General features: G+C 42.1%; 1 protein-coding gene across 6 annotated transcripts in view; it reads left to right on the forward strand.

Annotated features, from left to right (window-relative positions):
• Positions 1 to 12,421, forward strand: part of srgap1a (SLIT-ROBO Rho GTPase activating protein 1a) — a 115,943-nt gene that overhangs the window by 39,083 nt on the left and 64,439 nt on the right. For all 6 annotated transcript variants that reach the window (XM_010883340.4, XM_020056798.2, XM_020056799.2 and 3 more), the window contains exon 3: positions 11,333 to 11,495. In XM_010883340.4, coding sequence (XP_010881642.1) covers positions 11,333 to 11,495 — 163 coding nt within the window. The remainder of the gene's footprint in view (positions 1 to 11,332; positions 11,496 to 12,421) is intronic.

Here is a 12,421-nt window from a genome sequence, read left to right on the forward strand (position 1 = left end):
TTCATTGCACATGTAGATTTGCCCTCTGTGCTGCATTTGCCTTCATTGCACATCTATACATTCCACTAGTAACCTACATATACTTAATACTTCTACATGTTCTGCCCTCTTCTATCTGCACTTCTGGTTGTATTTTTTTGTACTTATACTTGTTCAATGACAATAAAGTTAAATTCAATCTAATCTAATCAAAAATCAGAGATTGGGATTGAGGCAGTGAGTCCCTGTCTTTTCTTCTTCTCCCAGTAGTCTTGGGAGATCCCACCACTTGGATGGTCTCTCTTCCACTCCAAGTCCTTGCTGCTCTTGCTCAGGCCCTTTGCAGTGTGAGATATGAAGGCATACAGATTCATGTTCTTGCTGCTCTTGCTCAGGCCCTTTGCAGTGTGAGATATGAAGGCATACAGATTCATGTTCTTGCTGCTCTTGCTCAGGCCCTTTGCAGTGTGAGATATGAAGGCATACAGATTCATGTTCTTGTTCATATTCATGTAGAGGACTCTGCATTTCATACAAAAACAACCAAAATAAACCAGCTCAGAATCCATGAACATAGAAAATGAAGGAATGTCCCAAACAGGCTGATTAGAATCCTTCCTTCCTCCATAGAATAATTGAATGTCTATTTTCTGTGAAGATCCATTGATGACAATGAACAAGGCTGTAATATTACATAGAATTACATGTTCTACATGGAGAATGATTTGCCCTGAAAAGTAGCCATTGCTGCATATCGTTGCCCTAAGACATTTCATTTCATTTTCATTTATTTTATTTATAAAGCACAAATAAACACTACTTCCGTAGACCAATGTGCTGTACAGAGACAACTGCAGATAACAATAAAGAAAATAACACATGATGAATTTAACAATACATACACAGCACCAGGACAATTTCCTCAACTATTATTTGCATATGCCAGCTCAAAGAAAAATGTCTTTAGCCTCACTTTAATAATGCCAAGGGTTGGTGCAGCTCTGATTTCAACAGGGAGGCTATTCCACAGTTTAGGAGCAGCAATGGAGAAAGCTCGGTCTCCTCTGGTCTTAAGTTTTGTTCTAGGGACCACCAGAAGGCCTTGGTTTGCAGACCTAAGAGCTCTTGGTGGTTGATGAACAGTCAGTAAGTCCTTGAGGTAGGATGGTGCCATCCCGTGTTGTGATTTAAAAACTAGTAATAAAACTTTAAAAGCAATTCTATGGCAGACTGGTAGCCAGTGAAGTGCCTTGAGGACAGGAGTTATGTGATCTCTTTTCCGCGTTCCCGTCAGAGCTCTTGCAGCGGCATTCTGGACTATTTGAAGACGGTTCATGGATGATTCATTGATCCCCAGATAAAGTGAATTACAATAATCTAGCCTTGTGGTGATAAAAGCATGTATAATTTTTTCAAAGTTAGAATTAGATAGTATAGATTTAATTTTTACCAGGGTTCGTAGCTGGTAGAAGCATGATTTCACAACTTGATTGATCTGTCTATCAAGCTTTAGGGCACTATCTAGTACCACTCCCAGGTTTCTTACATATGGCTTCACATATGGTGTCAGTGTACCAAGATTTATATTTGTTGTGTTATGTAGACTGGAAGATGTAAACACCATAACCTCAGTCTTTTTCTCATTCAGCCTAAGAAAATTTTGCGACAGCCATGCTTTCACCTCCTCAAGGCAAGCAGCTATCTGTGTTTGATTATTATGAAGAGGAAAATATATTTGTATGTCGTCTGCGTAGCAATGATAATTCAAGTCATATTTTTTAAAAATAGTACTCAGAGGAAGCATGTATAGAGAAAATAACATCGGAGCCAGTGTGGAACCTTGCGGAATTCCACACATTAATTTTGCTGAGGAAGATCGGTGGTTACTAATGTTAACTGAAAAACTCCTATTGGTAAGATAAGACTGAAACCAATTTAAAACAGTGCCTTTAATGCCCACTATGTGTTCTAAACGAGATAATAAAACGTTGTGGTCTACCGTATCAAAGGCAGCACTTAAATCCAGGAGTATCAGCGCTACTGAGTTTCCAGGGTCAGTGGCTGTCAAAATGTCATTTAGCACTTTTACAAGCGCCGTTTCAGTAGAGTGAAATTGTTTAAAACCGGATTGAAATATATCAAAAATTTTGTTTTCGTTTAAAAAAGTTTGGAGCTGACTTAGAACTACTTTATCTAAAATTTTTGTTACAAATGGTAGATGTGAGATAGGTCTGAAATTTGATAGGTCAAATGGGTCTAAATTTGGCCTCTTTAGTATGGGTTGCACTGACGCATGTTTTAAGCACTCAGGGATGACTCCCAACTCAAGGCATTTATTTACCAAATGTAGAAGTGTTGTACCCACTACATTAAACACTTTTTTTAATAATCGTGCCGGGATAGTGTCTAATGGTGATCCTGTAGGTTTTAGCTGCTTTACCGTGTCATTTAAAGAAGTCATAGTAATTGGTATAAACTTATTTAGCCTGCCGGTGAAATTCAACTGGCCTGCCGGGGCGCCAGTGATCACATGCATGTTATTTCTAATTTCAGCTATCTTGTCTATGAAAAATTTGCAAAACCGCTCACACATAGCCACTGACTCACTCGGGTAGATGGACACAACTGGATTTGTGACATTATTAATAATCTTAAAAAGAACTCGGGGATTGTTGTGGTTCTTATCTATGAGAGTAGAGAAGTATTTTGATTTAGCCATTTTCAACTCATTTTGATACTTAAAAAGAGAATCTTTAAGCATCTCGTATGAGATCTGTAATTTGTCTCTTTTCCATTTCCTCTCGGCCCTTCTGCATATCTGTCTCAGGGTTCGAGTGGTATTATTTACCCATGGTTCAGAGGATGTTTTTTGATTTTTTGTTTTTAACGGTGCTATATCATCTAAAATTATACTACAAATGGAATTAAAATTATATAATAGTTCGTCCGGGTTCAGATCTGGTGAAGCAAATTCAGCAAAAGTAGTAGAAGTAGCGTCAGTGATTCTACGTGTCTTCAAGACAGTTTTATATAGATTTATAGGGTTAAGTGCTAGCGGCATATTGAATGTGATAGTTTCTCTGATCATAACCCTATGTTCGCATATCTCAATTTCACTCCGCAGTATCCCATGAGAAAAAATAAGGTCAAGGGTGTGCCCCTTTTTATGTGTTGGTCTACTCACCAGCTGCACTAGGTCAAAATCTTCAGTTAAATTAATAAAATCTTTAGCAATTGAATTTTGGGGACAACATATATGAATATTAAAATCCCCCATAATTAAAATGTTCTCAAAGTTTGACATAATACCTCCTACGAGGTCAGCAAACTCATTTAAAAAGTCTTTATGTGGCTTTGGGGGCCTATAGACCACAGCAACAGCAATAGGAGAACTAGAGTCTAGGACAAGCAGCTGTACTTCAAAGCTGTTGTAGGCCGATTTTTTTATAGTCCGACATTTAAAACAGTCTTTAAAAATTGTAGCCAACCCGCCCCCCCTCTTTACAGAGCGTGGGGTATTTTGGTATTTACATTTGGGCGGCAACAGTTCCGAAAACGGGGTTAAGTCTCCACTTGGAAGCCATGTTTCAGTAATAAATAGGAAATCTAGTGCTCGAGCAGTGAAGAAGTCTCTGATAATAAAAGTCTTGTTTACCACCGACCTCGCGTTAATGAGAGCCATCCTTAGCTGTACAGGATCTTCTGCCTGTCGCAATGTCCTGCGTAGCGGTCGGAGCAGATGAGCCGAAACGCCATGACGGCGATGGTGAGGCGAGCGCTGTCCAGCAGAGATCCACCGATCTCCCACGCTTGTTAGAACAGGTGTATTCCAAGAATAGTCGTCCCAGCCCGCACACGACGTGTAGGAACGGCCATCCCCATCTTCCTCAGGTCGGTCAATCCCAGTGATCCGCTTACTGCTTGTCCGCAGAAGGAACCTGAGCCTGACGGTCAGGCCGCCACGCTTACCCCGTCTCTTCCGACGTCTGTTTACCGGGGCATAGTATGGTGGTACCCGATATATCCCCACCGGTAGCTCCGTCAGGAAGGGGGGAGGTGGGTAACGTGCAGGTGTTTGATCCCATCTTGCTTCGGTGGATATGCATAAATTTAAAAGTGTCTGCCGGTCATATACTAACAAAGTTGATGCAATTTGTCCCGATACCGACAGCAACCACATGGATATGAACGTACTATAATATACAGGCGTCAGCAGACGGCTTGCCACATACACCGGCGCCATCTTGGAAAAACCAGACCGGCCGCAAAAGACAAAGACAAACAGCATTTTTTGAATACATAAAAAACTAAATCTTGCCAAACCTTCTTGAAGATGCTTCTCTAGACATTCATACACACAGATGCATTTTTTATTTACATATTATATTATTTTAGACATGCTAAATATTCAATAAAAGGATGTCCCGCCTCCAAATGATGCGTGATTGACACTTCTATATATCATTGGATTCGTCTTGAACATGTTTACAAGCGTTGTGATTGGTAGAAATCTTTTTTTTTAAATGTGATGAGGGTATGGGGGTTAAAAACGTTTGTGTTGCCTGAGGGCAACAGTTTGCAGTAGAGGGTTAAAATGTGCGCATTAAATCAGTGGCTAATTAGCTGGCATTTCCGCACCATCGAGCAGCGAATACAGGCAATCGGTGGGCATTTGGGCTGCTAAGTACTGCTTACTGAGTTCTGCATTGTCAGATTCTGACTGCGGTTTTTCTAGATTTGACAAGAAGCCAAGATATGTGGTCCATTCCGTTTATGTTGATGGCCCCATTGCTAATGTGAGACCAGTTAAATAATTTCGGTTAGTGTGTTAGCAGGACAGAGATTTCTAGCCTCTGGTTTCCTCTGTGGTACAAAAGGCAGTAAGGGGGGCTCCATCCAGGACCCGTTTTTTTTCTAGTCTAATGTATAGGTCTTCTCTCGGTGTGTGCGCCATAGAGAACGATCGCAACAGACGATGGCTCCACGTTCACTCTGTTGTTTTTTTTGTTGCTTGACCTCCATTAATTCCCATAGACTCCCATTGAATCACAATTGACTCCCATTGAATCACAATTGACTCCCATTGAATCACAATTGACTCCCATTGAATCACAATTGACCAGTCCCTGGGATAACAACACACTTGTATAAATGCCTAAAGCACCTGACAGTTCGGTTCGGTGCTTACTGTCTCATAATTAGTTGTTTCCCACTGGTAGTCAACATTGATGTTTACCATGCAACTCTGTCACGTCACGGTTGGTAACTGGCAGATGGCCATCATCTGGTTGTTATAGTGACATCAATAAGCTAATGATCTTTGAACACACAACGACATGCCAGCATGAATGTCCAGAGCACTGGGGCCCTATTCACAAAACATCTTTAGGCTGAAAGTGGCTCCCAACGTGCTGATTTCCAAGAAATGGAATGAGAAAAACAATGGGCGTGTCAGTCCTAATTTTAGTACTCCTACATTTGGTCTGAGAGTATTTAACAACGTGTTTTAGCGCTAAAACAAGCTACTAAATCTGTCAATAAGCCCAAATCACAAACAATCCAAAAATGGCTTCTGCTGACACACTGCCTGGTAATCAGTCCCGTTATGCTGGTGTCTGAGTACCCAAGGACACTGTCAACCACTGAGACAATAGGAGCCTCCTCCTAATAAATGCAATAAATGTTTTGAATTATAGATTACATGTCTGCAATGACTCTTATAGTGAGATTAATTTAGGTATAAATACATGTGTTCATTTTTGTATTGACTGAAACATTGACTGACAGAGAATAAAACATTGTGGTTTAGTGTAATTGAAAATAATTGGCCTAATGTCCTATTACCTGCAGCAATTGTTTGTCGCTTGAATTCTGCAATCTCTGGCCTGAGACTACCAAGAATACCAGTGCTTTTCACACTCATCTATGATTCTGGACAGAAGTGGGAAAGCCACATTTATTTGCAAGAGTGTGTATATATTTTAGAAGTTATGCCAACTCAAGCATTTCTTTAATGTACTTCCTTTCATGCACAAGTTGGCCAAGAAGTGAAAGCTGTTCTTGCCAGTTTGGTTTTCGTTTGCACAATGTAGAATCTTTACTGTGCATTGTGTAAATCCTTGAGAACAAAATGACGTAGCGATGGTTAATGGAAACCATAGTAACCAACCAATTGAGGGCTGTATTCAAGCTCACACCGTAAATCAGAGTAAACATTTGAAATCACAGGCTTTTCCAACTTGTGTGAATTTCATCATGTCAACTCAACTCAACAATATTGATTTCTGAACTCTTCTTAAGTTAAAACATTTGTATTTTGTTGTTGAAAAATGAATATTAATTTGTTTTCTTTGCATTATTTGAGCTCTGAAAACAATGCATGTTTTTTTGGTTATTTTGACCAGTAGTTATTTTCTCCAAATAAATACTCTAAATGACAATATTTTTCGGGGAATTTGGGAGTACTGTTCTCAGTAGTTTATAAAACAAAACTGTTCACTTTACTCAAACACATACCTATGAATAGTAAAACCAGAGAAACCGATAATGTTGCAGTGGTCTCTCATATATCATATATATACTTACACACACACACAAAATACACAGCGACGGTTCAGTGTTTTGTGCCAGGTTGTCATCATTGTTATGGAGTGAGTAATTTAGTGATAAATCAGTAATTTACTGCAATGTTGCAAATATATAAACATCAAATCTGGAATATTTCTTATTAAAAAGATAATCACTGTTGATCCACACTAACCATGCGTGTTTTAGGGCAGATTTCTTGAAATTTAACATCCAATAGAAATGTTAGTGCCGGCAGCCAATGCCATTCAAAAACATTATAAATAAAAGTTTCCTGATTTGGAGTCGTCGCGAGAGACAAGTTCTCGAGCTCCTTTTAGCACTCTGTGACAGATGAAAGCTGGTACTGAAAGGCCAGCAGGAGGTGGAGTTGGCAGATGAAACTACATTTAGAACCTTGTTCAAGAACCTTTTTTTCAAATAATTTAAAATACTTTTTCTGGGCTTTATTGAGCTTGCCTGACAAAATGGAACCAATTGGATTGTGTCAGAATGATGATACTATAATCCAGGGTAGCCAGGACACATTCTTCATGGTGATCACAGAGGTGTATGCTGGGGATCCATCTTGATATCCTTGACATTAGGCTCTCTGACTCACGCCTCAGCATCCCACTTGTTCAATTATTCAGAGTCCCTAAGTTATTCAGAGTACTTCATTCATTTATGTGGTTGATACGGTATATCTGGTATCCCCTTTATTATAAGTGCTAAATAGATATAAAATGATACGGTATATCTGGTATCCCCTTTATTATGAGTGCTAAATAGATATGAAATGATACAGTATTATCTAGTATCCCCTTTATTATGAGTGCTAAATAGATATGAATTGATATGGTATTTTCTGGTATCCCCTTTATTAGGAGTGCTAAATTGATATGAATTGATACGGTATTGTCTGGTATCATCTTTTATTATGAGTGCTAAATACAGTGGATATAAAAAGTTTACACACCCCTGTTAAAATGCCAGGTTCTTATGATGTAAAAGAATGAGACAAAGAGAAATAATGTCAGAACTTTTTCCACCTTTAATGTGACCTATAATGTGAACAATTCAATTGAAAAATAAACTGAAATCTTTGAGGGGGGAAAATAAATAAATAGTAAACTCACAATAACCAGGTTGTATAAGTGTGCACACCCTTAAACTAATATTTTGTTGAAGCACCTTTTGATTTTATTAGAGCACTCAGTCTTTTTGGGTAGGAGTCTATTAGCATGGCACATCTTGACGTGGCAATATTCACCCACTCTTCTTTGCAAAAGTGCTCCAAATCTGTCAGATTGTGCACAGCCCTCTTCAGATCACCCCACAGATGTTCCATTGGATTCAGGTCTGGGGTCTGGGTGGGCCATTCCAAAATGTTAATCTTTCAACAATGAGAAACCTCTCTGCTCTCTGCGGACCATGGCTTCTGCTCTGAGATGCAACTAAGAACATTTTGAACTTTATATGTAATTAATCATGTGTAGACTTTTTATATCCACTGTAGATATGAATTGATTTAGTAAAATGTTTGTAACAAAGTTGAATCATCAAGCTCAGCTTGTTTGTAATTGCAATGTCATTCAATTAACAGATCAGATCTGATTATCAGCAATATTGGTCACAGCTGATCACAAAAAATGTAATGAACAAATAACACATCTGGGTAGTATTTGTGTGTTAAATAAGTTCTGATCAATGCAATAATAAAATGAATAGTATATTGTCGTTTTGATTCTCTCATGTTTTATATGTTGACCAGTAGTCCTCTCCAGCAGACAGACATCCTGAGCACACAAGCCTCCAAACTGGATCAGCTCCCCTTTTATCCACTTGCTTTCTCGTCTGTCAGTTAGCCAATAAGAAAGACCAACAGCCCTTTATTCCAGGGAGAGACCAACAACTCTGTATTCTACGGAGAGACATTCAGCCAATGAGAGAGACCAACAAGTCAGTGTACTGTGGAGAGGCAGAGAATCAGTCTGGCAGCCAGCCAGCCTACTAGTGGGAGCAACCAACAGGCCACCATCCCAGGGAGTCACCCAGCCAGGCAACCAGTGGGAGAGAGTATGGTTAGATTAGGGGGTGTCAGAGGGATAATTTCATAATTTTTTTAGCCAACGCCACCCCTGAGAGGGAGTTGCTTCAATCGACAGGATTTCTTCCCCCAGTAAATAAAGCTGGTTAATCAGTTAATGGGACTTTTTTGTCTAATAGGATTCAGATTTCTTTTGATATGCGCTAATATGCTCCCAATATACCTTAAATACTCCAAATTCAACTTGCCCTGAAATATTTTCTGAGGTCTGGTCCTAATATGAATCCAGTCCAGAAAGCCGGCTTGAAAACGACCATGCTCTACTCACTGAACCACAGGGGACAAGATGTTTACTGTCGCAAGGACGTTATAGCCTCCGGTGTCAGACAATGAATTTGACTTCTAACAGTTTGCCCCTTAGAGAAAGACTCTTATTGAAGCCAGTGAGGAGGCGTTATGCGTGTTAAGATATTGGTTATCCTTCATTGTCACTGTCCCAGTACAGGTATTGTTATACAGTGGTGTAATGGTTTTTTTAAGTCTGTGGGCATTGGGGCAATGTAAGAGGGAGCATTATTTATTTTTTGTGAACACCCAAACACACCTGCGCTTGTGTTTCTCTCATGTCTTCTGAAGACAGTCAGTTACCGAATGTCCTGTCTCTACCTGTGTGGTCCTCAGCTGTCTTTCTGGCCTTTAGTAATTCCTGTGTTGGAGAGGAAATAATGACATTATGAGCATTTCCTGCCATTATGTAGGCTAGCTAGCAGTCTGGTCACTTCCTGACAGACCCCGCCCCCCCTCCCCCAAAACACACACACACACACACACACACACTCCCCTCTTCATCCACGACTGGACATCAGGTCCAGCAGGTTGTCTCATTAGCCAGCACACACAGCCTCACTACTAGGCCATTGATTTATTGGAAGGGCTAGTGTTCGGTCAATGGTTCCCACAGTGTTTCCATCTCCACTGGTGCCGCATTAGATATAATGACCTTGTAGTGACCCAGTGCCTTTTTCTCCGTTCACTGGGATGTGTTGGGGACTCTAACAGAAGGTTCCTGTCACTTCTTCATTGGTGTGGCTGTATTGTGCACACCAGCGGTGAACGAATGCTGTGACTGTGACTGTCCGCTTACAAACACAGTCTAAAGTAATGCGCTATATAGGGAACCCGGGGGCGTTTGAGATTGCAAGCCGTGTGTGTGTTCATGGGGAACTGGGCCATGGCGTTCGTGTTCTGGCGAACCGGGTAAGCCCATACGCAGCGCCAAGCCCCGCGCTGCTGCTTTGTGTACTGAGGCAAGACAGAGTGGGTCGGTCGGTCACACATTGTATAGTGCATTCTATATCAGAGCCCAGCCATTAGCAGGGCTGGATATTGATATCGAAGCCGTGGTTCCAGCCGATGTCCCATGCGCAGGCTCATTACAGTACAGACCTGCCAATCACATTCTGACCTACTGGATACTCATGCATAAAAACCTACAAGATAAACACGCAGTCACTTGCTGGCAGCCCTCATCCTGTTATATACACACACACACAGAGAGTGAATAAATCAAAGAATGTCTCTCGACAGATGCCTAAGGCATAAAGGATTTATGATAATTGCAGTCCTGACAGTGTTTGTATGTCTGATGCTGTCCAGTAGCGCTGCCATACGTATTCCATTGCCGTAACTGTGCTTTTTCTTTCTTTCCTTCTTCCTGCATGCCCCGATGTTTTTCTTGTGCTTTTAGCTGAAATAAATGAATCTCCATTTTACATTGTCTAGGACAAATGACCTTGCATGTGGCCGCCGTTGGGATGTTTTTCATTTCCTGGCCTGTCTTTTGTGACATGCACACGGCTTTCCTGTTTTTCGAAAACGTCACAAAATGTTCAGAGAGAGCGACGGAGTGTTTCAGTTCTGTGGTCCGGCATGTTTGGTCCTCTAGCCCCTGTGCTTCCTATCCTTGCTGACTGACCTTCAGGGTGGAGCCCTTCCAGAGCTCCAGAGGAGAGCTTGCATAGTGTTCCTGCCAGCTGCCCCTAAGGTCCAAGACCTTGGCCTTTCTTTTGGCCTCCTTCCTCTGCTCAAGCTAACTGCTCTACAGCAGGAAGATTGGTTCGGATTAAACGGATGATGTGGTCCTGCTGCAAGCCACTGGTTACCACAGCTGTCCATCTCTGCCCCCCCCCCCCCCTCCCCGTGCTGCCCCCCGCGCCTGGAGAATGTCCCACAGTAGGCTGACGGACAGGCACGCAACAAGGGACGTGGATCTGTGTAAAAACCCTACATTACTGTAAAGTAACTCCTCTAACAGATTATTTGACAAAGTCTAAAGCCTCCTACGTTTACTTGTCGTGGGCTCTCTCCCCTGTTGCGAAAAGTCATATCAACTCAGAACATCTCTCCAGCTATGCCCCAGAAATGTCATTTATACAATCTCACAAACCCAACTCCCCCACAAGCACACTGAGCAGTGTGCACTCTGCTGGTATATAGAGTGCATGCTCTTATATAGGGCACTCATCACCAGGGGAACGTTGGGAGGGCTGTGGTACAATCATCTCGCTAACACTTTAGTGGCTTCTGGTCCACTTTCAGAAGTCTTCAAACATCTTGCTGGCTGAGGAGAGTCGGGCGAAACTGTCCGGCAGCGGGGGCTGTGACCTCCATGCACGGATGGCAAAGGCAAGTCTTCAGACAGCCTGAGCGTAATCGATGTGCTGCTCTGTGACCCTACAGGAAGGACCAGAACCTGCTGTCCCCAGTCAACTGCTGGTACCTGCTGTTGAACCAGGTGAGGCGGGAGAGCAAGGACCACGCCACCCTGAGTGACATCTACCTGAACAACGTCATCATGCGCTTCATGCAGATCAGCGACGACTCCACCCGCCTGCTCAAGAAGGTGAGCTCCTCGGCACTAATGTTTCTGCTTTCACATTTCCGACCGGCTCATTGAGGTGACGGAGCGCCAAGCAGTCCCAGAGATCTGATCAGAGCATTTCTAACCAATTAAAGGCCAGGAGCTGTTATTTAACCCTTGAATTAATTGGAAAGGAACACTTGTACCTCATTGTATTGGATACATTTTGTGCTTAACCACGTTGTCATTACACAACCCGGGTCCCTGATAATACTGTTATCCTACACTGTAACCCTACAGCTTTAGATAAACTGGCACTGGACTGGGGGTGCCCAGATGGTTTGATGAATGGCTCCTGGGTGTAGATGGAGTTTATTGCATTTCAGAGTTGTGTTCGATAACATCTTGATGGCATGTTTAGTCCTGTGAATCCTTGGGCAGAGAGGATAAAAGCCTAAATGGGCGACCTCACCCTCCCATCGGAAGGCTGTGGGTTTGGGACCGAAGCCCTGCTACTGCTGCTGACTGCTGGTCCACTCAGGCCGCAGAGAGGACCACTCCCTAGCAGATCACATGAGCCCACCACAGCCCTGAAAATGACAAACCAGGGCCTGTTCCAGTGGGCTGCTTAAGACTAAAAAAAGTTTCAGAGTTATTTCTCTTTCATTGCAGGTCCTTTTAGATCCGTCAAGTAGACGTAGAGCAAATAGAGGGTTTCATGTATGTTAGAAGTCATTAGTGTCTCTTGATGGTGGCATCTGGCTGGTGGTTGGTGGTGGCATCTGGCTGCCACACAGGACAGGTACAGACACACAAATTCATGCGTACACACACACACACACAAAGGATGTTACGACTGTCCGTCCCTAGGGGGACCAGGTTTTTTATGGTTCAGACGCAGGGCTGGAGTGGAGTGGGTTTTAGATGTTCTTCATTCCCTGTCTAACCCACGTCACTGCTATTTGCAG

This window comes from Esox lucius, chromosome 19, assembly GCF_011004845.1.
Source record: "Esox lucius isolate fEsoLuc1 chromosome 19, fEsoLuc1.pri, whole genome shotgun sequence".
Classification (NCBI taxonomy): Eukaryota; Metazoa; Chordata; class Actinopteri; order Esociformes; family Esocidae; genus Esox; species Esox lucius.